The sequence below is a fragment of the Chiloscyllium plagiosum genome, chromosome 2, assembly GCF_004010195.1.
Source record: "Chiloscyllium plagiosum isolate BGI_BamShark_2017 chromosome 2, ASM401019v2, whole genome shotgun sequence".
Taxonomy (NCBI): domain Eukaryota; kingdom Metazoa; phylum Chordata; class Chondrichthyes; order Orectolobiformes; family Hemiscylliidae; genus Chiloscyllium; species Chiloscyllium plagiosum.
This window is the reverse complement of record NC_057711.1, coordinates 36,863,747-36,890,252: the sequence shown is the minus strand read 5'-3', so window position 1 is coordinate 36,890,252 and position 26,506 is coordinate 36,863,747. Positions and strand designations below refer to the sequence as shown.

The 26,506-nt window shown below is 40.4% G+C and overlaps 1 protein-coding gene across 9 annotated transcripts in view; it reads left to right on the top strand.

The window, feature by feature from the left end:
- Positions 1-26,506, top strand: part of fcho2 (FCH and mu domain containing endocytic adaptor 2) — a 208,063-nt gene that overhangs the window by 127,455 nt on the left and 54,102 nt on the right. For 3 of the 9 annotated variants that reach the window (XM_043707634.1, XM_043707669.1, XM_043707650.1), the window contains exons 19-21: positions 4,284-4,763; positions 13,135-13,250; positions 21,933-21,956. In XM_043707634.1, the coding sequence (XP_043563569.1) occupies positions 4,284-4,763; positions 13,135-13,250; positions 21,933-21,956 (620 nt within the window). The remainder of the gene's footprint in view (positions 1-4,283; positions 4,764-13,134; positions 13,251-21,932; positions 21,957-26,506) is intronic. The other 6 variants (XM_043707677.1, XM_043707660.1, XM_043707641.1 and 3 more) reach the window with 2 other exon arrangements.

The following is a 26,506-nucleotide window of genomic DNA, read 5'->3' as shown; positions in this document are numbered from 1 at the left end:
CCTCACCCACCTGTTGTGAAAGATTTCTCCAAATTCTTTTCTGATCCTTCTGCCAAATTGTTTAAACTGTTCCCCTTGATTAAATCTATTCTCCTTGGTTATTGTCATTTTAGCTAAAAGAAATAGCAATTCCTGCCCACTTTCATGAGGCCTCACAATTTTTATACACCACAGTTAAACCTCTCTTTCTCTTCCATTTCACAAAACTAACTTCAGCTTATCTGATCATTGCTTAAGACTTAAAGTTTCCCAGTCCTAGCTGTATCCGCAAAAATCTCTTTTGTACTCTAGTGGAATATTATTTGACCTATAACACAATAACCAGAATGTCAGTAGTATTTTAGCTGTGGTCCCTAACTAATGTTTTAGAGAGTTCTAGTATAACCTTCATACTACTATTTGCTATGCCGTCGCTAATTATGTGCCCCCATCATTCTTTCATCTATGAAAAATGATGGAAGAAACTGTTTCAGGGAGTGTCTCCACATGATGTACTTTTGCTCATGGCTGAAGAGGCCACCCCTTGAGAGGCAGGTCCCACCACAAGTTTTACACAAGGCTACCAAGTGTTGTTGACTTCTCCATGTTGATGTCTCTCAGCTGAGAAGGGTTCATATTTTTCTTTGTTGTCAGCTAGTGGCCATTGAGAACAATCATCACTCTTTTCAAGTCCTATGATCGTCTGGATCCTGACTACCTCGCCATACAGAAAACCTTTTGGTCTTTCATCTTATGTATGTCCACTTGCCAGTGAAGCCAGTTTGATGAGTGCTAATAAGCTAGAGAACTCTGCTTTTGAGAAGACTGTGGAAATTGAGACTTCAATCTGCCAGAATATACATGTAATGTGCAATATACAGTGTAGAAAAATATTATTGGAATTCTTTTCTTGATAGCTGTAAGTCATTATAAGTTTCACAACCATACAGCAAAGTGCTAAGAAGACTGGGAGTAAGTGAAGACTGCAGATGCTGAAGATCAGAGTCAAGAGTGTGATGCTGGAAAAGCACAGCAGGTTAGGCTTCCTGATGAAGGGCTTATGTCCGAAACGTCGATTCTCCTACTCCTGGGATGCTGCCTGACCTACTGTATTTTTCCAGCACCACACTCTTTGCTAAGAACACTGGCCTTATAAACCATTAGCAGGGTTCACAGGGTCAACTTGATGTTGTTCAGAGTATGTTTTGTGAGTCATCCGAAGATGGTCACTAATTTCTCTATACTTGCATGTTTGACTGTATCAAGATTGTATATAACCACAGTCTCAAGCTAACAGAATTTTCAACCACTTTCAGCAGCGTGTTTTATATTGTGATTGGACTGGAGATACAACACTTGGTCCCATGAGCAATGTTTTCTTGTTGCTTATTGTTAGGGAAAGCAAGGAACGCATGAGACTGAAGAGCTTTAATGAACAGCCAGTCTTCTCAAAATGTTGTAAAACCCTGCTCAGCAAATGGTGTTGAATGCCTTGATGAGATGTACTGAAGTAAAGAGGTATACACTGTTCTTTGCACTTTTTCTATCGTGTCATTTGGAGAAGATCATGACCACAATAGATCTGCCAGTATGGAAACCACACTGTGCTTCCAGATAGTCAGTCTGCAAGTAGATGGTGCTTTTTACAACCCAAACGAAGGATTTCGGTGTGATACTAAGGAGTGAGATGCCCTGTAGTTGTATTCTGTAATATTTACTTTTGTAAAGTGTGATGATTTTGGCATTGTGCATCTCCAGCAGAGAAGGAGACAGTCACAAACATATAGTTGTAGATAGGACCAGCTTGACCAGCTGAATGATATTCCATTCCTGCTGCCTTTCTGTTTGTTAAGCACTCTTTGGTGTTCTCATACTCAAGTGATGAGGATGCTGCATGTAACTCAACCATGGCAGGAAATTGCATGAGAGTGTCAAGTGCAAATTTGGAGGTTTCTGTCTAAAAGAACTACACTTCATCGTGCTGTTCAGCCCAATGGCACTTCTGTTTATTTCTGATGGAGTAATTCATCATCTGCCAACTTCACATGCATAACTTTGATTATAATGGAACAAAATACTCTCTTGAACTCTGCAAATACAGTTCATAGATTTCCATTCTTACAGGCAGATTGGATTTCTTAGTGTAAGTTGACCTAGTATTTAATTTTGCAGTGTTTCCCTACCTTTTGCACAGCTGTCTTGACTGCTTTCAGGTCATACAGTGTTTTTGCTTCTGGGTATATGCTGTGCATTATGTAGTCTTTATCTTTTGCATTAACACATACTATGATCTCAGCTAAAATAGGTCTCAAACCAATTCTTGTTGTCGATTCCACACTTATCAAATGATGCTTCTGCTGCTTCGCAGATGATTAAACCTCAAAAGTCATGAAGTTCATTGATTCTGGCATTGGTGCTTCCTGATAAGTCTTCATTGGATAGTAATCATTCTACTGGAAGTGTGAAGTGTTAGTATTTAATATCATTACTTGTGCAAGGGATGCCACAATGTTTAGAACCCTGAAATGTTCAGGGTACACTCTCTACTGCTGATAAAAGAGTGGTTGGTGTCACAGACTATGCTGTGGTAGGTGCAGGTGTAGAGAATACTAAGTAAATCGTACCTTCTCAAGATGACTAGATCTGGTTGGGGCTAATGTCTTGACCTTAGATGATACTATGAATCCTTGTAATGATGCAGCTCCTGAAATAAAGTGTTAGTATTCATTCACGTTTCAAAGCTGAAGAAAGCATTGGATGCTGATTATCTTGCCAACCCTGTCATGGCCTAGACAGGTTGACCATGAATCACTGCCTGCTGTAGCATTTGCATTGAAATCACCCATGTGAATAGATTTGTGCTATTTTGAAACTTGTTCAGCAAGTCAACTAGAGAGTTGTAGAAATGCCTCTTTTATTTATACATCTGAAGACACACAGCAAGATGATATATGTCTGGTTTATGTAGTAATTTCATTTTTAAAAAAATTTCATTGTTAAATCTTTGCCTTCATGCTTTCATTAATTCACATCTTGGTCTTCTACAGCTCCTAGCTAATTCCTGTTGTGCTCATTCTCCATTTGCAATCTGATAAACTGGTCAAATCACTGCATAGTGAACTGTGGACAGTAGTATTTTTGATGTAACCATAAGTTTATTCTTACTGCACAGATAGTTTGAATATATATATGTGTATTGTATATTTTAAAGCTAAATCTTTGTTTATGATACAAATTATTTCAAATGATTATATCCATTAGTATAGACAAAGGAGCTATAGTTTAAACTCTGTTGGTCTTAATTTAGAAACAAACCTTTAACCTCAGGGATAAAACAACTTTGAATTTCTTCACATACCCATTTACAGTTTTAGGAGGGGTTGATTCTGAAATTTGATGAACTGTCATCATTGAAGTGAGGCACTCCTCATTTAAATTAAATCCACTGTGCAACATTTTGGAAAGAAAGTAAAACTAAAAACTCATTGATGCAATTAGGAAATTATTACTGAAGCAGTTTGGAAGAGTAATCAATCAGACAATACTTTTGAATGCTCTTTTTATTTAATTTCCATATTCACTAAAATGTCTATTTTCATACCAGTTAGAACATACTTGATCAAACATTCATGTGAATAGTTGGAAAGCCAAAAACCGTATGGTAGTACTTCATCTTCAGCAATAGTCAGGTTCTTCATTTGACACTAATTAACTAATCTGACACTTTAATTGATTTGAACAAACCAAGTTCAAATTGATGTATTGGTGTAATATTGGAATATTAGTTTTATAGAGACTTGCTGAGGACAGCCCTGGTTTTCATATTTATTTAATGTGATGACTTTCATTCTATTAATGCTGTAGGTTACACCATTTATTTCATGATTTGCTATGATTAGTATTTTCAATCTTTACAGGAATGTATTTTTTCTGTGAGATTATTCTGCTACTTAACTGGCAAAGGTGTGAAATAATAGATTCATACCATAATATTTATTTAATTTGGGCAATTGACATTAATAAGTTGATCTCTAAGCATGTGGCCAACTTAATAATGTGCTATGACTAACTTTGATTTTATTCAATTTAAGTAGTTGTGTAAGTTTTTAAAGGTACTGCTCAAGACTCCCATAAATTATTTAGTCCTGCACTTTGCTTGATACTCCCTGTAACCTAGCTTTAGATTGCTTTGTCACAAAGATTGTGGAAGCACTTTATGAAAAACATGTATAGAGTTAAGTTAATATTGCACACCTTTTTAATGCATTTATTTCCCAAGCTTTCAATTTTTCCTTTTCCTTCAGCTGAATTAACATGGCATGAAGGGAGCTCAACTTTCTCAAGTCCTATTTCACCATGGGGTGTAGAATATGAGGCCTCAGTGAAGCATCAGCCAAGCTGTGAGTCTAAGAGTACTAGTCCTGGCTCAGGTTTTAGTGTAGCAGCAAGTTTAGAAACCTTAAATGGTCCTTCTGATATTCCTACTTCACGAACCAAGTGGATTTCATTTACTGATGAACTAAATCCAAGAAAACCTTTAAACTCAGAGTTGAAACAAACAGCACAAACTAGAACTTCACCAAACTCCAATCCTCCTGTGGCCTCTTTTCAGTTGTCGTCTTCCAGCAGCATTTTTGATGACCAAAGTGACCTTCAGGGTGATTTTACAGGCGACAAGAAAATATGCGTGGAAGAGAATAAAACTGGATCTGAAGGATTCTGTTTTCCTGCAGCTCAGCCAGTGGATGTTAGTTTAACAGCTATGGTTACTCACTTAAATGATGGTATGGCAAGAACGATTTGTACAATACTGCTTAATATTCTGACTGTGCACATATCTTTCATTAACAGCATGTCCTGTACTTTTAAGCGTAATAGGTCAAATCAATTTCTCTTTAAGTAGCAAGACATTTCTCTAGATGGCCAAATTGTACAAATGTGGACTAGCCGCGTAAACATGTGATTACACTGACTTTGCTAACCTACGTTAGTTAAATCTGTAAATTTCCTAACTTTTGAAATTGAGCTACTAAAGGCATTGTTTTATTAGTGATAACAAAGTTGATGTGATTTTCAAAATGTCTACCATCTTCAATCCTTGTTAATGTTATTTGATATCAGATATAAGTCAGATTATGGGCATATATGTGTCTTGTACTGACATCGAATTTATGTTAGTAATAGGTGCATTAAAAAGACGAAAAGTTTAAACTTGGAATTTGAACAATCATATTATGTTTGAGTACAATTAAATTAAGTGGAAGAGGTTTAAACGTAAGAAGTACAGGCGATATGTTAAACTAGCATGTCACTTTTGCGATTTAAATGTTAATTTTCTGAGAAGGAGATGGGATCCAGATTATTCAAAATTCAATGTAAGGATCGTCAGCAAAATGCACATTGGTCTGATTGATTAATCTTTTTGAAGAAATATTCTGATATCCAACTGACATAACCTTTAAGAATTTAATTCAGGCCAGGCTGACTGTTGAAAGTAGGTCTTTGAAGCTAGTAATGCAGAACATACTTTTTCAAGATTTAAAATTTCAAGTTATGGAGAATTAAGATTGTCTAAGTATTTTGTGCCTGACATAAAAGGCTTGATTAGTAGCTGTGTTTCCTTTGTGAATTTTACAAAGGCATAAATGCTACAGCAGAGAGATACTTAGAGTAGGCATTTGTTCTGCATGTTTCAAATGAAGAAAATACCATCTAATTAAGTGCTGATTAGAAGCTAGGAATAGTTGTCACATCTTGCTGCAGTCCCTGCACCAAATCACTTTGAGAAGTTTCAATATATTCAGATCTAAGTATAGCTTCAACTATACATTCATTTTAGTTTTGCAGAAAGAAAACATTCTGTAGAAGCTTTTTGTCTTGTGCTCATCAAGACAGCATTGCAAGAATACTCAATTTCAAAGGAAACAATAACTTGTAGTTCATGAGAAGAAGGAGCTGATTGCCAGGGGCATTGCCATGAAGAACACACCATGAACAATAAACTGCTAGGCTTTTGTTTAACCAAACAAGCCCACTCTGATTGATGAAAGCATTGTCATGGTTGTCTTTAGCTTTTATTTAATTGAAAAAGTGTAATTGATAGACATGTGTTCACACTCAGTAAATATCCCTTTATGTTTGATGTGGGACAAAGCATATCAGAATTGAAGCCTGTGCGAGAACAAGCTCTTCACGAAACCAGAAGGATTACCTGGCGTCGACCTAGGCATGGAAAAAGACAACTGCAAGATCAGCCCTGTTGACTTGACTATCCTTCCTGATGTCTGAGGGCTAGCACCAAAATTGGGAGAGTATTTCACAGACTAGTCAATCAACAGCCTAACATTATTTGGAAGGTATGATTCTGTAAATATGACTTAGCACCATCCCATTCCTGGATATGTCCTGTCCCACCAACAGGACACAGCCAGCGTAGGTGGGTGGGACACTAGTATACAGATTGGGACTTCAGGCGCCATCAAGTGTCTAGCTTCAGGTTAAACATGAGCAAGGAAACCACCTGCTGTTACCAAGTACTGATTCATCATCCCACCGCTGATGAATCAGTACTTCTCCATGTTGAACAATACTTGGAGGAAACACTGGGGTGGCAAGAGCACAGATATACTCTGGGTGGGGGATTTCTATGTCCACCACAAAGAATTTGTCGACAGCAACACTAGTGATGAAGCTGGTTGGGCCCTAAAGAACATAGCTGCTAAACTGGGTCTGCAGCAGTGGTGAGAGAACCAAGAAGAGGGAAAACCATACTTGACCTCATCCGTACTAATCTGCTGGCAGATGCATCTGACCATGACAGTTTTGGTAAGAGTGACCACTGTATCTTGTGGAGATGAAGTCCCATTTCCGACATTGAGAATACTCTTCATCGTGTTGTGCGATGCTATCACTGCACTACATGGGACAGATTTTGAACAGATCTAACAACTTCCAGACTAGACCATCCATGAGGTCCTGTGTGCTGTCAACAGCAGCAGAATTATATTCCCGCACAATCAGCAATGTCATGTCCTGGCCTATCCCCATTCAACCATTACCATCAAGCTAGGGGATCTACTCTGGTTGAGTGGAGAATGCAGGAGGACATGCCAGGAGCAAGACAGGGCATATTGAAAAATGAGGTGTCAACCTGGTGAAGCCATCAAACAGGACTACTTGCATGCTAAACAGCATAAGCAACAAGTGAAGACAAAGCTAAGCAGTCCCACAATCAATGGATCAGATCTAAGATCTGCAGTCTTGCCATATCCAGTTGTGAATGGTGGTGGACATTTAAATGACTTACTGGAGGAGTAGCCTCAACAAATATCCTCCTCCTCAATGATGGAAGATCCCAACACATCAGTACAAAAGATAAAGCTGAAGCTTTCACAGCAGTCTTCAACCATAAATGTTGAATGGATGATTCATCTCGGTGTCCTCCAGTGGTCCCCACATTCACAGGTACCAATCATCAGCCAATTCAATTCACTCCATGTGATATCAAGAAACAGTTAGAGGCACTGGATACTGCAAAGGCTATTGCCCCTGACAACATTCCAACAGTAGTGCTGAAGACTTGTGCTCCAGAACTTGCCGTTCCCCTAGCCGATCAGTTCCAGTACAGTTACAGCACAGGCATCTACTTGATAAGTTGGCAGATTGCCCAGGTATATACACAAAAAGCAGGAAAAATCCAACCCAGCCAATTACCACCTCATCAGCCAAGCAATGGAAGATATCATCAACAATGTTATCAAGCAACACCTGCTCAGCAGTAACCTTCTCAGTGACACCTATTTTGGGTTCTTCCAGGATCACTTAGCTGCTGACCTCATTGCAGCCTTGGTTCAAACATGGACAAAAGTGCTGAATTCCAGAGGTGAGGTGAGAGTGACAGCCCTTGACATCAAGGCTGCATTTAACCAAATGGGACAACAAGAAGCCCAAGCAAATCTGGAATGAATGGAAATCAAGGGATAAATTCTCCACTGGTTGGAGTCATATCTGACACTAGGAAGGTGGTTGAAGTTGTTGAAAGTCAGTCATCTCAGCTCCAGTACATCTCTGCAGGAGTTCCTCAGACTAGTGTCCTTGACCCAATCACATTCAGCTCATTCATCAATGGCCTTCCCTCCATTGTAACATCAGAAGTAGAAATGTTCGCTGATTGTTGTACAGTGTTCAGTACCATTCATGACGACTCCGATACTGAAGCAGTCCATGTTCAAATGCAACAAGATTTGGACAATATCCAGGCTTGGGCTAACAAGTGGCAAGTGACATTCATGCCACACAAATGTCAGGCAATGACCACCTCCAGTAAGAGACAATCTAAACACCACACCTTGACATGGAAAAGTGCTACCATCACTAAATCTCCCATTATCAACACAAGTGGCTACAAGAGCAGTTAGAAACGAGGAATACTGTGGCAAGTAACTCACCTCCTGACTCTCCAAAACCTGTCCACAAGGCACAGGTTAAGAGTGTGATGGAATACACTGTGGATGTATGCAGCTCCATCAACAATCAAGAAGCCAGACACCATCAAGCATGACCCAAGATGACGGCAGAGTAGGGGAGCTGAGCCTGGGGCTCATTCACACCCATTTGCTTTCTTTCTCTCTTGTTTCTTCTCTTTACCTCCATTCTTTTTCTTCTTTGTTTTCTTTTTTCCTCGTTTTCTTTAAAGCATGGAGACTGCTGGGTAAAGGAGGAAGCCTCCAAACGATCAAGGAGTAGGTCCTGGGCTGATTCGCCTGGCCTGGACTCAGGCTGGTCTAAGCCTCCAGGACCGCAGCTAGGCCTGAACGTCTGAAGGAGCAGAAACATTTCAAAGGGGCGGATCAGCAGCAGGAGGAGCATCAGATGGGGAATAGGGGGCTCCTCCTGTCCCAGTGATGTGGTGGTTTCCAGCAGCCTGGCATGACATTCTTGTCCCAGAATGGCGGTCTCATCCCAGCTGTGACTTCAGGGTATTCCATCATTCCTTAAAAGGCTTTTTCTGAGCCCAGGAGCTGTTAATTGAACTGTGATGAACTTTGTCTTAATTTTACTTTTTAAAAATTATGTAAGACTTCTGTCATTAATATAGGTGCAACTTTTAAAACTTTACACTGAATTTTTCATGTAAAATGGCACGTGACAATAAATTTCTATTTTATTCTAATCCACTGTGTTCCATCCAGGACAAAGCAGCCCGATTGATTGGCACCACGTTTACAAGTATCCATTCCTTCTACCACTGACATTTGGTAGTAGCAGTGTGTACTATCTACAAGACGCATGGCAGAGATTCATCAACAATCCTAAAGACAGCACCTTCCAAACCCACAACATTTCCATCCAGAAGGACAAGGACAGCACATACATGGGAACACCAAGTTCCCAAACCACTCACCATCCTGAATTGGAAAAATATTACCATTCCTACACTGTTAAGCGCATTGTTGGTCTATCTTCAGCACATGGACTGCAGTGGTTCAAGAAGGTAGCTCGTCCTCATATTATCGAGGACAACTAGGGAGGGACAATAAACGTTGTCCAGCTAGTGATGCCCACATACTACAAGTGAATTGGAAAAAGAACACTTTCAGAGATTGTGTGATCAGAGACTTTACTGTGTTTAGAAGTTTCAGAATTGCTTTGCTCAGCTACTTCTGCTTAAGTGAGTTTACAGTGCAAGTGTCTTTCAAGAAGTATTATTTATACTGTTGTCATCTTTGAAGACAATATAGTGAGACTAATGAATCAAATTGAAAAATGAAAGAATTTTGTGCACTTCAGACCAAGTTTCAAACATGGCTTTGACGAAACGGGTTTAAATTTATGTAAAAGCTTTACGTTTAACTGTTCTGTAGTGCATTGAAGGCTAGTGAGGTTCGTTGACAATATAATGGCGGTACATAGACCATATGCCCCAGCGACTAGCTAATCAATTCAAGCAGCATGTTCCTGCAGTTATACCAGTAATTGGAGAGTACAGACTGCTCTCAGCAAGTCATTACTTGCAAAACTCAAAGTGACAGATTTAAAAACTGTTAGATGTGATTCCGTGGTTAGGCAGCATTTGCTGAACGTACACTAAAAAACAATTTTAAATATTCCGTCAGGCTCATTTTTTGCTTGCTAGAAGCAACATATGGTGGACCCGTTCTCTGCAAACAAAAGGAGTATGTTCAAAACTTGGGTGTTTTTTGAATTTCTGGGAAATTACAGAGCTGTTGTCTTCAGTATTGCCTTCTTCTTGATAATGTCTTATTGTCAAATCCCTTTGATTTGCCAATCAATTAGGAATAGTGTATGCCTCCTATGATGGTATCTTCTAGGAGAAAGTGAGGACTGCAGATGCTGGAGATCCGAGCTGAAAATGTGTTGCTGGAAAAGCGCAGCAGGTCAGGCAGCATCCAAGGAACAGGAGAATCGATGTTTCAGGCATAAGCCCTTCTTTTTCCTGAAGAAGGGCTTATGCCCGAAACATCGATTCTCCTGTTCCTTGGATGCTGCCTGACCTGCTGCGCTTTTCCAGCAACACATTTTCAGCTCCTTTGATGGTATACCCTGTGACCGTCAGGGGCATCTCTTAGTCCATTGTCCATGATATCTTTGAGGAGTGACCTTATAGAGGTTATAAAATCATGAGAGGCATGCTGCGGGTGAATAGCCAAGGTCTTATTCCTAGCATGGGGAAGTCCAAAACTAGAGGTCATATGTTAAGTTGAGAAGACAAAGATTTAAAAAGGATCTGAGGGGGCAACTTTTCCTTACAGAGGGTGGTGCTTTTATAGACTGAGCTGCCAAAGGAAGCGGGTGGAGGTGGTTACAATTACAACATGTAAATGACATCTGGATGGGTATGTGATAAAGAAGGGTTTTGAGTATTATGGGCCAAATGTAGGTAAATGGGACTAGATCAGATTAGGATGTCTGGTTGGCATATACGAGTTGGACTGTCAGGTCCATTTCCAGGCTGTATGTCTCAATGATTCTGTAACAACTTCTGTACCAATCAGAATCCACTACCTCCTAATCCGTATCCTCATCTTGTAGAGTATAAATTTTCTCTGTCTTTGAAAGTTACTTACATGTGACTCTGCCTTGATGAGTGCAAGACAAAAAGCTTCAACAGCATTTCTCTTCTTCAGAAATATTAGAGTTCTGATTACCAAGTTAATACCAAGCACCTACTTGTCGAAAGGAGGGTTGTCAATATTACACTCTTTATACTATTTAATGGCTGGTTCATCAATACAGTGCAATTAGGAGAAGCAATTGCTAATATTATAGAGTTTGATCATTTAATTTTCTGGTGAATATTATTTAATTTTTTTAAACGTCAGTTTTTGACTTTTTTATTCCTCGGCCCTTACTGCTTTGAAACTAGTAATTTTGCTACACATTGCGCAGGAACAGTACAGTATTCGCTTCTTTTCATCTTTCCACAGTGGTTAGGCTAAGGTTTAGAACTCTGGATTTGGGCTCACCTAGTCTTTTAACTACTTTGGAGTGCATGGGCCCTAAGCCAGAGGCAGTATCCATTTTAATGTTTATAAAAAATCTATTTATTAAGTTAACACACAGTCTTGCTTGAGTTTGTTTCCATTTTTTCTGGACAAATGAACAAACCTTTACTTTGTTTAAAACTGACATTGACTTCCATTATGTGATGCTAGATTTTGATTCTTTGATTAAGAAATACCAACAAAGCAAGCTAAATTAAGATCCTTTTAACATTGAGTAATGATGGAGAGTCTACTGGAAGTTCTTTCCCATATATGGTTTGGAATTGTTTTCTATATAAGCAGCATGAAAATAATTTGCAACTATTGTTGCAGATATACATTAGTAAATGTAGTTGTATGATATGGAAATGTGTTGCTGGAGAAGCGCAGCAGGTCAGGCAGCATCGAGGGAACAGCAGAATCGACGTTTCAGGCATTAGCCCTTCTTCAGGGCTATCATAGTTGTATGATACTAAATTAAATCAAAGTGTTCTTGCTAGGTTCTTTGAAATATAAGCAAATATCCACAAAACATTTGTGGTCAAATAAATATCTTTATTGAATTAGTACTACTTTAAATACAGTGTTTCTGGTTATTTTTCATCTAAGACTTGAACAGAATCAAAACCTCTCACTCTGGAAACAGCCAAGTAAAGCTATTCATGCGTAAAAATAATTCTAGGAATATAAATATACATTTTTACAAGATCTGGCCTTGTGACTTTTTTTATAGTGATAGAATATGCAAGTATAATTGGAGGCTGGTTATTCCTGAGTTGAAAAGTTAGGTTCATCTGTGGGCTCCATATTATTCAAAAATAAATACTTCCTTAAAATTCACCTATTATAATCTCAGTATCTAGCATCAAAGAAAGTGGCTTCTCAATTGCTAATATTCATGACAAAATCCTTGTTTAGGATTCAAGTTTTTCGGAAAAGTTCTAACTGCTCCTTCCTTGTATAATAGCATGCCCATTCGATATACACTTGTTGAGAGAGACTTTAGAGGATATAGACTGATACCTTTGTTGAATCAACTCCCCATTCCTCATGGAAACAATCTCTTACAATCTGTATTTTTGTTGGGCCTCCCTTATATCTGCTTTTCATGTTCTCAACCAAATTCAAACCTACAATTATGAATTATTAGCAGGCACAGGTGTACCATGTGCTGCAGTCTTCCATATGACTCTGAGTATGCGAGCGACAGGCACTTGATAAACCATCAGTAGACCTGCCACTTGAACTGACTAATCAAAGCAGTCCTGACAGACAGAAACAAAATAATATTACTGTAGGTGATTGGAGGAATTGTTTTTAAATATGTTGTGTGTTGCAGAATAAGATACAAGTTACTATGATATTTTGAAACTTCACTCTGTTAGCCTTTTGAATTATACAGCCTCTAGTCAATAGCAACTAACTATGAGTTATGTAGACTAGCTTTGAATTTCAGTAACATGTGGTATGAGAGTTTTCATTACAAGAACTTTTTAATTTAAAAAAAATTTAAAAATCAAACTTGATTTCAACTCAAGTATGTTTTTAAATGAGTGCTGCATTCACAATTGGAAAATATGATGTTTCATCATTCTGTTAACTGGTATTTCTCTCAATATTGTGTTTTACTTCTTTCAATCTCCCTTTTTAGTCTCACCCCCAGCAAGACCTACCACCCCACTTAATACAAGTATGATTGTGCCACCACCTCGTCCCACTTCTAGACCAAAGCTTTCGGCGGGAAAACTGGGTGGAATTAATGAAATAGTAAGATGCTTTTCTCAACGCTTAAAATTCATTTTTGCATAAATTGTTTTTATTAATGGAAAATATTTTAAGAATATTTACATCTGGATTAATTAAGAAAAAGCGTGCAAGTTAATGTTAAAGTTTACTTTGTGTTAATTCTTGAGTATGAACACAGAAACCAGAGTATGTTGTCTGTTCTGTTCTGTTTTTAAGATATTTGTTACAAGTACAAATAATTTCAAATAAATGGTTCCATATATTTTTACATCTTCCTTATTTCACTTGCAGTAATAGATAGGCAGTTGCAGAACTGGTAAAACGGAGCACATAGATACGGTCTCAGATTATGTTTCTGCAAAGTTGAGATTAGGGACTAAATAAATGTTATGATAACATAATTCTAGAATGGTAACAGGTCAGGAGGCCCAGGTTCAAGTCCTACCTGCTCCAGATGTGCATCTTAACATCACTGAAAAATCTAGAATGGTGACAGCTGCACGTATTTGAAAGTGGTATTAAATTGCAGTTTTGATCCAGTTAGCTGTTAGCATACTTTGAACTTGCGTAGAGACGCTAAAGCAGACATCTGCTAGGACACAAGCAATCTTTGTAGAACTGCATGCAGCCACTTCCATTAAATATCTGGAGTGGTCTGGCTAATGCAGGGTAATGGGGACCAAAGGAGAAGGCAAATATGTTGTGAATACAGGTGAAGGTCTTGCTGGAGGAGGTCCTGACGATGTTGGACATTCTGTACCTGCAGAGAGGACAAAATTCACCTCCACTTTACATCTCTTTCTTCTTTACTAACTGGTGCTGTTCTGCTATATCTTCTGCATTCCTTCTGAAAAACAAAGGGACACCTTGCAAAATGTCCGTGATCAAGCACAGCATTTCTCTGGTAACCTTTATAAGGTGGAGTGGCACACTAGAGTCATAAGAGTTTTACAACATAGAAAGAGGCTGTTTGGCCCACTATGTCCTCATCAGTCATCAAGCACCTTACTATTGCAGTCCCATTTTTTCAACACATGGACCATAGCCTTATATGCTGTGGTGTGTCAAGTGTTCATTTAGATATTTCTGAAGTGGTGAGGTTGTTCCTGCCTCGACCACCTTGTCAGATTGTCATAATAGTGATGAATCTCATCTAGAGCATATAGTGTGGAGACCAGAACTGCATACAGTACTCCAGCTGAGGCCTAAGTAATGTCTCAATCATAACCTTCCTGTTCTCGAATTCAGTGCTTTGACTAATAAAGTCAAATATCCTATATGCCTTCTTAGCCACCTTATTCACCTATCTTGTGGCCTTCCTAAATCTGTGGACAAGTACAACAAGTCCTTCTGATCCTCTGTACTACTAGAGTTTTACTGTTCATTTGTGTACTTTCTTGCTTTGTTAGTCCTCCCAGAATGCATCATCTCGGTTTTCTGGATTAAGTTTTCTTTGCCAATGTTCTGCCCATCTGACCTGTCTATATTGTCTACAGGTTTCATTTATCATACCACCAGTTTTCATGTCATCTGCAACATTACTGATGAAACCTCTGCCATTCATGTCTAGATCATTAATGAATGCTACAAACAGCAAGGGACCTAGCTCTGAATCCTATGGTAAATCACTGGACACAGGTTTCCAGTCACAAAAACAACCTGTGCCTCCTGCAGTTAAGCTTGCTTGCCTCCCTTCTTTTTGACTGGTGGTCACCCATTTGTTCCCAGACTGCACTTCCTTAAGCTATGGGGTGACCATGTCTTGAAAACATCCTACCTTTGTAACTCTCAACCTAACAGATGTGATCCAGTGCCTCCAGCCAACAGGGAAGCTCTAAATCCCGTGCTCAATTTGGTGATACCAGTGCTACTTCCCACAGATATGGTCATCCTAACAACAGAGTAATTCATTTCTGAATCACAGCTGTTTGGTGTGGCTTTGTGGCAGGAAGGGGTAGAGTTAGAATTTTCAGTTGCGGAGTTATGTTACTTTGTAAAAGTCGTTTAATTATTCTCACATTTCTTTAATGCCCCAGATTATTGCTATTTGTATTTCTTAATAAAATATGTATTGATAAAGAAATCAACTTTGGAATAAGTAGTTGATTTATTTAACACCAAGCTGTTTAAATGATCAGAGCTCATTAAATAGAGATTAAACCAAAATGATTTATATGTGACAAGATGTTCCATTTGTGAAATACAAGAAAATAATTATCTCTATAAAGAAAGTTCTTCAGAGTAGCATATCTTCCTCTAAGGAGAATTTAGGATTCTAGAATTCATTTAGCTTTAAATGTAAGTCCAACTAAATATGAGAATACACCTGGCGTAAGTGTGTCTAGACAACGTTCACCAATTTACTAAGTCATCCAAATAAATTCAACAGAAATGACAGCTAGTACACGCCCCCCCCCACGCAGGTCCCACTGTCACCATCCCTGCCCCCAGAACCCTGAGGGGAACACCACCCTGCTCATGACTCCACCCCCAATCCCGCTAACACCACACCCACTCCAGTTACAGGCTCCACCCCTACTCCCAGCTCCACACCTACCCAGGTCCCAGCTCCCAGCCCTGTCGAGTTTTCACCATCCCCCCAGACCTCCCTCACTGAGGACGAACGATCAGTCCTCAGCAAAGGCGTCACCTTTATCCCCCTCCGTCCACACATCAATGAATTTAATACACATTGTGACGTTGCACACTTCTGCTGCCTACGCCTCTGTGCTTATATTTACAATCAAGACTTCCACCCACCTTCCGAGGACCCCTTTGCCCGCCTCCAACACACTCCATCCACCTGAACACCCCGCGCTAGCCTATTACCTGCCCTCGTTCTCTTCGTTTCCAACTGCCGCAGAGACATTAACCGTCTCAACCTGTCTACACCCCTCCCCCACTCCAACCTCTCACTCTCACAACGTGCAGCCCTCCACTCCCTCTGCTCCAATCCCAACCTCACCATCAAGCCAGCAGATAAAGGGGGTGCAGTGGTAGTTTGGTGCACTGACCTCTATACCGCTGAAGCCAGACACCAACTCGAAAACACCTCCTCCTACCACCCCCTCGACCATGACCCCACCCCCCCCCCATCACCAAACCATCATCTCCCAGACCATACAGAACCTCATCACCTCAGAAGATCTCCCACCCAGAGCTTCCAACCTCATAGTCCGGGAACCACGCACTGCCCGATTCTACCTCCTTCCCAAGATCCACAAGCCTGACCACCCTGGCTGACCCATTGTCTTAGCCTGCTCCTGCCCCACTGAACTCATCTCCACCTACCTTGACACTGTCCTATCCCCCCTAGTCCAGGAACTCCCCACAAAAGTTCGAAGCACCACCCACGGCCTTCACCTCCTCCAAGACGTCCATTTCCCAGGCCCCCAACGCCTCATCTTCACCATAGATATCCAATCCCTCTACACCTCCATCCACCATGACCAGCGCCTCCAAGCCCTCCGTTTCTTCCTCTCCCGAAGTCCCCAACAGTACCCTTCCACCAACACTCTCATTCGTTTGGCTGAACTTGTCCTCACCCTTAACAATTTTACCTTCGAATCCTCCCACTTCCTCCAGACCAAAGGGGTAACCATGGGCACTCATATGGGCCCCAGCTATGCCTGTCTCTTTGTTGGCTACATAGAACAGTCCACCTTCCGTAATTACACCGGCACCACTGCCCACCTCTTCCTCCGCTACATTGATGACTGCATTGGCGCCACCTCGTGCTCCCGCGAGGAGGTTGAGCAATTCATCAACTTCACCAACACATTCCACTCCGACCTTAAATTCACCTGGACCACCTCTGACACCTTGACTTGACACTGACATTTTTACAAACCCACCGACTCCCACAGCTACCTGGATTGTACCTACCTCCTGCAAAAATGCCATCCCGTATTCCCAATTCCTCCGCCTCCGTATCTGCTCCCAGGAGGACCAGTCCCACCACAGAACACGCCAGATGGCCTCCTTCTTTAGAGACTGCAATTTTCCTTCCCACGTGGTTAAAGATGCCCTCCGACGCATCTCATCCACATCCCGCCCCTCCACCCTCAAACCCCACTCCTCCAACCATAACAAGGACAGAACCCCCCTGGTGCTCACCTTCCACCCTACCAACCTTCGCAAAAACCATATCATCCGATGACATTTCCGCCACCTCCAAACGGACCCCATCACCAGGGATATATTTCCCTCCCCACTCATTTCCGCTTTCCGCAAAGACCTTTCCCTCCGTGACTACCTGGTCAGGTCCACGCCCCCCCAACAACCCACTCTCCTTTCCTGGCACCCTCCCCAGCCACCGCAGAAATTGCAAAACCTGCGCCCACACCTCCTCCGTCACCTCCATCCAAGGCCCCAAAGGAGCCTTCCACATCCATCAAAGTTTCACCTACACATCCACCAATATCATTTATTGTATCCGTTTCTCCCGATGAGGTCTCCTCTACATTGGGGAGACTGGACGCCTCCTAGCAGAGCGCTTTAGGGAACATCTCCGGGACACCCGCATCAATCAACCCCACCGCCGTGTGGCCCAACATTTCAACTCCCCCTCCCACTCTGCCGAGGACATGCAGTTTCTGGGCCTCCTCCACCGCCCCTCACCGTTCCCTCACCATCCGACGCCTGGAGAAAGAACGCCTCAACTTCCACCATGGAACACTTCGACCCCATGGCATCAATATGGATTTCACAGTTTCCTCATTTCCCCTTCCCCCCCACCTCACCCCAGCTCCAGCCTTCTAGCTCAGCACCGCCCTCATGCCCTGTCCTACCTGCCTATCTACCTTTCCACCTATCCACTCCACCCTCCTCTCTGACCTATGACCTCCATCCCCATCCCCATTCACCTATTGTACTCTATTCTACTTTCTCCCCACCCCCACCCCCCTCTCATTTATCTCTCCACTCTGCAGGCTCCTCTGCCTGTATTCCTGAAACACTGAAAAGTAAGTCTTATTAACCCTTTCCAAACAACTGATAGCGTGATCAGAAATGTCTGTAAATTCAGATTATTCCAATTCTTAATTGCCCAGGTGATGCCTAGTGCATGAGCAGTTCATGGCCCATCTTGGATTTGCTAGCTGTGATTATTTTCATTAAAAGTAAAGGCCATCTAGTGACATCACTCTCCATTCTCTACTGATTTGTCTGTTGAGATTAAATTTACTTATGCGGCTGTGCCTACTCACTTTTGCATTACCTATCATGTCTTTGATTTTTATACCTTACTAATGAGATATAAATATTTTATAGTAGCCTCTTTGTCCATTTTTTTAGAATAGGAGATGTGTGCAGTAATGTCCTCATGAATGATCACCACCTTAGATCTTGCCTAATTGATGCATATCCCTCATTAAACCAAACACTTATCAATGACTATTTTAGAGACCAAGAAATTTGAAGAATTGATAGGGAAATTAAATTTTAAAAACTTGGAGATGATATTTGCTAAATTTATTTAATTGAGAATATATGGTTTTCAGCTATATAATTCCAAAGGTATAAGTTACTCCAGTTGAAAAAACCTAATGAAGTTAACAATGTGACTAACCTTATTTTTATTGGCATAAGTAAAATATACACTGAAAGATCATGCATACATTGAAAATTCATGTATGCCTCATGATTCAATTTGGTAATGATTCATAAAAGAATCTTTCTTCAGATGAATCTTAATTAAATCATGACAACACAACTTCTACATAGCACCTTTACTCTAGTGAACCAAGACAGAGTGATGGGAAACCAAAAGGACGCTCAGATTCAAGAGAAACAAAACTAGTATAAGAGATAAGTGTAGTGTGCAAAAATAGAAATCATGCAAAACAATGGCAAGTATCAAATAATATCAAAATGGAGAATAAGGCTGTATTAAAGGCACTCTCTGAAAGTATGAAGCATTCACAAAAGAAAGTCATGATTTGAATGCAGAAATTTGATAAATTAATATTTTTTGAATGTTTTAACAGGCATTGCTACAGGGTGACAGAGATTGGTAATTAAATATCTAAGGATAGAGTAATAGATACTAAAATGAAAAATGAGATTAGATTCAAAAACAGAAACTGATGAAGGATCACTGAACCCAAAACACTGACTTTGCTTTCTCTCCACAGATGCTGCCAGACCTGCTGAGTTTCCCCAGCAATTTCTGTTTTTGTTTCAGATTTTCACCATTTGCAATTGGTTTTATTTTAATGAAATGGAGTACTGGTCTTGACGAAAGATGACATTGGACATTAGTAAGAGAAGATGTTTGATCAAAGGATCCAGATATAGGAGAACCAGCAGATGTGGTGTATTTCACTTTTCAGAAATATTTTGATAGAGTCCAACAGAGGAACTTAATAAATAATATTAGATCGCACAGGATTGAGGGAATATACTAGTATGAATTGAGAATGTTTAATGGACAGAAAAAAGGAGTAGGAATAAGTGGGACATCGTCAGGTTGGAGACTTCTAAATGTGAAGTTATTTACTTTGGTAGAGAAAAAAAACAGAACGTTTCTTAAATGATGAGAAGTTGAAAAGTGCTGGCATTAGTGTCATAGAGTTATACAGCATGGAAACACAAAGAGGCCTGGGTGTCCTTGTTCAAGAATGACTCAAAATTATCATGCAGGTGCAGCAAGCAATTAGAAAGGCAAACAGTATTTTGGGTCTGTTCTGTAGAGTTTTGAAGACTGAGATCTGGACTCATACAATACAGAAGATGCTCCGTGGCCCATTAAGTCTGCACCAACAAAAACTATTCTAAATCTACACTCGTCCCACTTTCCAGCATCTGGCCTTTAGCCTTGAATGTTATGACATTTCAAGTGCTCATCCAAGCACTTTTTAAAGGTTAAATGGTTTTCTGCCTCAAGTATCCTCCTAGGCAGTATATTCCAGATTCCCACCATCAGCTGGGTGAAAATATGTTCCTCAAATTGTCTATTAAACTTCCTGGCTTTCAAAATTATGTGCTCTTGTCGTTGACTAAGGGAAACGGCTGCTTTTTCTCCAAGATGTCCATGCCCTTCATAATCCTATACACCTCAATTAGACTCCCTGCCAGCCTTCTCTGTTCTAAAGAAAACCTGAGTTCATACAGCCTCTCTACATAGCTAAGCTATGTTCCATCCCAAGCAAATCCTGGTTAATATCCTCCACATCCTCTCCAGTGTGATCACACCCTTGCTCGAGTACAGTAACCAGAAATGCATGCTGTACTCCAGCTGTTACTGAACCAAAGTTTTGTGTGGCTCCATCAAAACCGCTCTGTCTTCATAAACTATTACATGACAGATGAAGGCAAGTGTCCAGTATGCTGCCTTAACTGACCCATTAATCTGCCCTGCTCCCTTCCAGGATCTGTAGACTAGCACCCAAGATCCCTGTATTCCTCTGTGCTTTCCCAGTGTCTTGCCATTCATTGACCACTCCCTTTGTCTTGTTACTTCTTCCAAAATGCATCACCTCACTCCTATCAGGGTTAAATTATATCTGACCAATCCATCTATATCCTCTTGTAATCTAAAATTGCCTTTGGCTAATTGACAACTGGCCAGAAGTTGACAGTCTTTGTGTCATCCACAAATATACATATCATTCCCCTCAACTATTCTTCTACACTGTTTGTCATTTAGTTCCTTGAAACTTGTTAAATTTCTTGGGTGGCCATGACAGTGCAGATATAGATGGGATGTTTCTCCCAGTCTGTGACTCTAGAAAACCAAGGGACATAATCTGAGGAGAGGGGACAGCTATTTAAGCCTTAGATCAAGAGTAATTACTTTATTCAAAGTGCGTGAATCTTCGTAATTATCCACCACAGAGGGCTGTGGAAGCTAAGGTTCAAGACAAGTCAGTAGATTATTGGAAACGAATGACATTAAGAGATACAGTGGGAAATTGACGTTGAAGAAATGTTCAGCTATGATCTGGAATGGCAGGCAGGCTAAGTGGGTTGAATGGCCTACTCCTGCTCTTATATTCCACTGGGCCTAAATCAGACAAAGAGTGATTGAGCTTAAGAGAGGAATATTAGAAGAAGTGCGTAGTAGCTTGATCAGAGAGAGTTTGTTTTGAGAGATGTCTTAAAGAAGGAATGAGAGTAAGAGCTTTGTGGTGGAGATGAAATTCAGCATAGGACCTGGGTGGCCGAAGGATTTGAGGAATGCAAAGCAGGCTAGAGTTGGAGGAATGCAGTTCATTGTGGAGCTAGAGGAAGTAACAGGTAGGGAAAGGTGTAGTCCGGGAGAATTTTTAACATGAGGATGAGAGTTTCGAAATTGAGGCAATGATGAACTGTTGTAGGTGATGTCCTCTGGATGAGACATTAAACTACTTGTGTGCTCCATGAATATTCTAAGGTCAATATTCCCATGTTCTGTTCAAAGAAGGACAGAGTTCAGTTGGTTAACATTATTTCAATCAACAGCAAAAAATGTAGTTTGTTGTCTTGGGATATGATATCTGCAATGTTTAGCTGCAGCAAGAGGAGCCACTCACTTCAATGTGGTTCAATTGTGTGAAATAATTTGTAAAGTTTCTGAGAGATGTGATAAGGTGTTAAATTAATGCAAGTTTAGGCTTTGGGGGATTCCCCTCATGATTGTGAAAATAACTAATACAATACAAAGTATGTTATATAAATATTGACTAATATTATCCCCATTCATTTTAATTAACATGCATTCAGGATCATCTGTTCTACAAAGTCCAGGTGCATTTTCCACTTTAATTTGTTTTTAGGTTGTGGCAGTTGGATTTTGGTGTACTGTGATTTTGAGAGTTTGCATGCAGGATTACGGAGATAAGAAATTTCTTAACTTAAATATGTAGCAGCTGTGAAGAAGGCCACCAGGGAGACTGAATTGCACCACTGCCCTAGGAATGTTATTTTAATTTGATTTGTTAAATCTTCTTAATGTTTTGGGTTTTTGAGGGATTCTTGTGCATTGATAGTATCTATGCTGGGCCAGAAGAACGAGGTTCAAGTCCTACCTGCTCTGGAGATGTGTTATAATATGTCTGAACAGGTTGATTTAAAAAGAAATCTATTAGTGATGTCCCTTTCCAATTGGCACATAGTTCCAAAACAAGACAGAGAATGCTGCAGAAACTCAGCAGATCTGACAGCATCTGTGGAGAAAGAAACTGAGTTAAAGTTTTGAGTTCAACATGACTTTTCTTCAGCACTCGCTTCCTCATGATTGACAATTTAAAATCAATGAATGACCATGTGAAATAGGGAGAGGCCTTTCAGCCCCTTGAGCCTGCTCATCATTCAATATAATCATAGCTGATTTGATATTTCTCATGTACACTTCCCTGCCCTTCCATGTAACCTTTGATTCTCCTTCTGATCAAGAATCAATCCATCTCAGCCATAAATGTATACAAGGATCCCGCAGCTTTCTGCGACAAGGAACTGTCAAAGCTGTCAGCCGTCTGAATGAAGAAATTCTTCTTCCCCATAATCTTAAATTGGTGCTCCTTAATGCTGAGACTGTTCTCTCTGCCATGAAGGGAAATCATCCTCTTAGCATTTACTCTTGTCAAGCCCTGAAGAATCCTGTATGTTTCAATGAGATCACCTCTCATTCTTCTAAATTCTAATGGGTGGAGAATCACTGTTCAGTCTTTGCAGACAAGATGATCCATCTGTACTGAGGATCATCCTAGTGAACCTTCTCTGAACTGCTTCCAATGAAATATCTTTCCTTAAATAAGTGGACTGAAACTGCTCACTGTACTCCAGATATAGTTTTACCACCACTTTGTACAGTTGCAGTAAGACATCTCTACTCTTATCTGCCAACCCCCTTGAAATAAGGGCCAACATTCCATTGGCCTTCCTGATTATCTGCTGCACCTATGTGCTTGCATGCGCTTCAATGTGATAATATTCCACAAGGTAATTTCCTTTTAATCTCTAAATACATTCTTAATCATAGTTTAACTTAAGAGCCACATAAACACCTGTAGAATCCATTCCTGCCAATATTTCAAAACTTGGATCTTGTTTAATTTCTTGCATCTGTGCAAAATGATCTTTGTCAGTGTTCCTATTTACTTTGTCCAAATTACCTATTACCTTGAGTGTGAAGTGATGAGCCATTCTAATATGGACTTACCAATTACTTATTTTATTACTTTTGTCAAAATTACATGCCCTCAAGAATGATATGAATTCTTGTTATCAAAACCTCTGCTTGTTTCCTTTTCTGCACTGAGCCACACTCATCCATCACAATGTCTTGATTGAATTGCATTAGTTTCTACTCCTACAGTGCTTCAAGTTTGACATTTCATACTCCTATTTAAATTGCTTCACAATCTTATCTCTCCCTACTTCTGTAACTCCACACTGTCCACAGCATCTCTGTCCTGAATTCTGTTGCTATGAGATCTTGACATCTTGAAATGGTAGATGTAGGTACAGTTACAACATTTAAATGACATTGAGGAAGGTAAATGAATCGGAAAGATTTAGAGGGATATAGACCAAATGCAGTGAAGTGGGACTAATTTAGTTTGGGAAATTTGGTCAGCATGGATGAGGTGGATCCAAGATTTAATGACTGTGTGTGAGCACCTAGCTACTTAACATGTAACCAGGTTGGGGATAGTTGGTTGAGAAAGTAGTTGATCAGAGAGACTGAGGTTTGTGGTCAATTAGAATTGGACAGAGTGTTTGAACATTTTGCTCCCATTGATCAATCAGAGGAGGAATCTTCAAGGCCTTGTGGAAGGATTACTGATCCTGAGGGGGAAGTCATGTTTGTTGTGGAAGTGCCTGATCACAGATGAATCCCAAGCAGGCAACTGAATTCTGAAGATAGGCAAAAAGGCACTTACCTGCTAATTCCACCAAGTACTTGCCTCAAACAAACTGACAGATTCCTCATTGTTTTAAAGACGATTTAAACCTGCATGACCATAAATCTCATGAACTCATTAAAATATTTAAAATTTCTCCATGGCCCTGTTAAAATTCAGTCCATTATAGTATTATAAACTTGAGTCAACAAATTATAGAGTAATAGAGATGTACAGCATGGAAACAGACCCTTCAGTTTGTTTGCGACCAGATATCCTAACCTAATCTAGACCAATTTGCCAGCATTTGGCCCATATCCCTCTAAACTGTTTCTCTTCATATACTCATCCAGATGCCTTTTCCACTTCCTCTGGCAGCTCATTCCATACACACAATACCCTCTGCGTGAAAAAGTTGCCCCTTAGGTCCCTTTTACATTTTTCCCCTCTCAGCTTAAACCTATGCTGTCTAGTTCTGGACTTCCCCCACCCCAGGGAAAAGACCTTGTCTATTTACCCTCTTGATACCCTCTTGATTTTATAAATCTCTATAAGATCACTCCTCAGCTTCCGATGCTCCAGGGAAGATATTCCCAGTCTCTCACTATAGCTCAAATCCTCCAACCCTGGCAACATCCTTGTAAATCTTTTCTGAACCCTTTCAAGTTTCATAACATCTTTCCGATAGGAGGGAGATCAGAATTGCACACAATATTCCAAAAGTGGCCTATCCAAAGTCCTGTACAGCTGCGGGTTGACCTCGTAACTTCTATACTCAATGCTCTGACCAATAAAGGAAAGCATATCAGATACCACCTTCATTATCCTGTCTACCTGTGACTCCATTTCAAGGAAATATGAACCTGCACTCCAAGGTCTCTTTGTTCAGCAGCACTCTCCAGGACCTTACCATTAAGTGTATAAGTCCTGCTCTGATTTGCCTATCCAAATTGCAGCACCTCACATTTATCTAAATTAAACTCTATCTGCCACTCTTCAGCCCATTGGCCCATCTGATCAAATACTCTGAGGTAACCTTCTTCGCTGTCTACTACACCTCCAATTTTGGTGTCATCTGCAAACTTACTAACTATACCTACTATGTTCACATCCAAATCATAAATATAAATGCCAAAAAATAATGGACTCAGCACCAATCCTTGCGGCATACCACTGGTCACAGGCCTCCAGTCTGAAAGGCAGCCCTTCGCCAATACCCTCTGCCTTTTACCTTTGAGCTAATTCTATATTCAAATGATTCATTCTTCCTGTATTCCATAAGATCTAATCTTGCGAACCAGTCTCCTATGCGGAACCTTGTTAAATGCCTTATTGAAGTCCATTTGATCACATCCACCTCTCTGCCCTCATCAATCCTCTTTATTACTTCTTCAGAAAACTCGATCAAGTTTGTGAGATATGATTTCCCACGCACAAATGTATGCTGACTATTGCTAATCAGTCCTTGCCTTTCCATATACATGAAAATCCTGTCCCTCAGGATTTCCTCCAACTTGCCCACCAGTGATGTCAGGCTCTCACTGGTCTGTAGTTCCCTGACTTTTCCTTACCACCTTTCTTCAAATGTGTCACCATGTTAGCCAACCTCCAGTCTTCCGGCACCTCACCTGTGATTATTGATGTTACAAATATCTCAGCAAGGGGCCCTGGCAACGTCCTTGTAAATCTTTTCTGAACCCTTTCAAGTTTCACAACATCTTTCCAATAAGAAGGCAACGAGAATTGCATGCAATATTCCAACAGTGGCCTAACCAATGTCCTGTACAGCCGTAACATGACCTCCCAACTCTTGTACTCAATACTCTGACCAATAAAGGAAAGCATACCAAACGCCTTCTTCACTATCCTATCTACCTGCAACTCCACTTTCAAGGAGCTCTGAACCTGCACTCCAAGGTCTCTTTGTTCAGCAACACTCCCTAGGACCTTACCATTAAGTGTATAAGTCCTGCTAAGATTTGCTTTCCCAAAATGCAGCACCTCGCATTTATCTGAATTAAACTCCATCTGCCACTTCTCAACCTATTGGCCTATCTGGTCTAGATCCTGTTGTAATCTGAGGTAACCCTTTTCGCTGTCCACTACACCTTAAATTTTGGTGTCACCTGCAAACTTAGTAACTGTACCTCTTATGCTCACATCCAAATCATTTATGTAAATGACAAAAAGTAGAGGACCCAGCACCGATCCTTGTGGCACTCCACTGGTCACAGGCCTCCAGTCTGAAAAACAACCCTCCACCACCACCCTCTGTCTTCTACCTTTGAGCCAGTTCTGTATCCAAATGGCTAGTTCTCCATGTATTCCATGAGATCTAACCTTGCTAATCAGTCTCCCATGGGAAACCTTGTCAAATGCCTTACTGAAGTCCATGTAGATCACATCTACTGCTCTGCCCTCATCAATCTTCTTTGTTACTTCTTCAAAAAA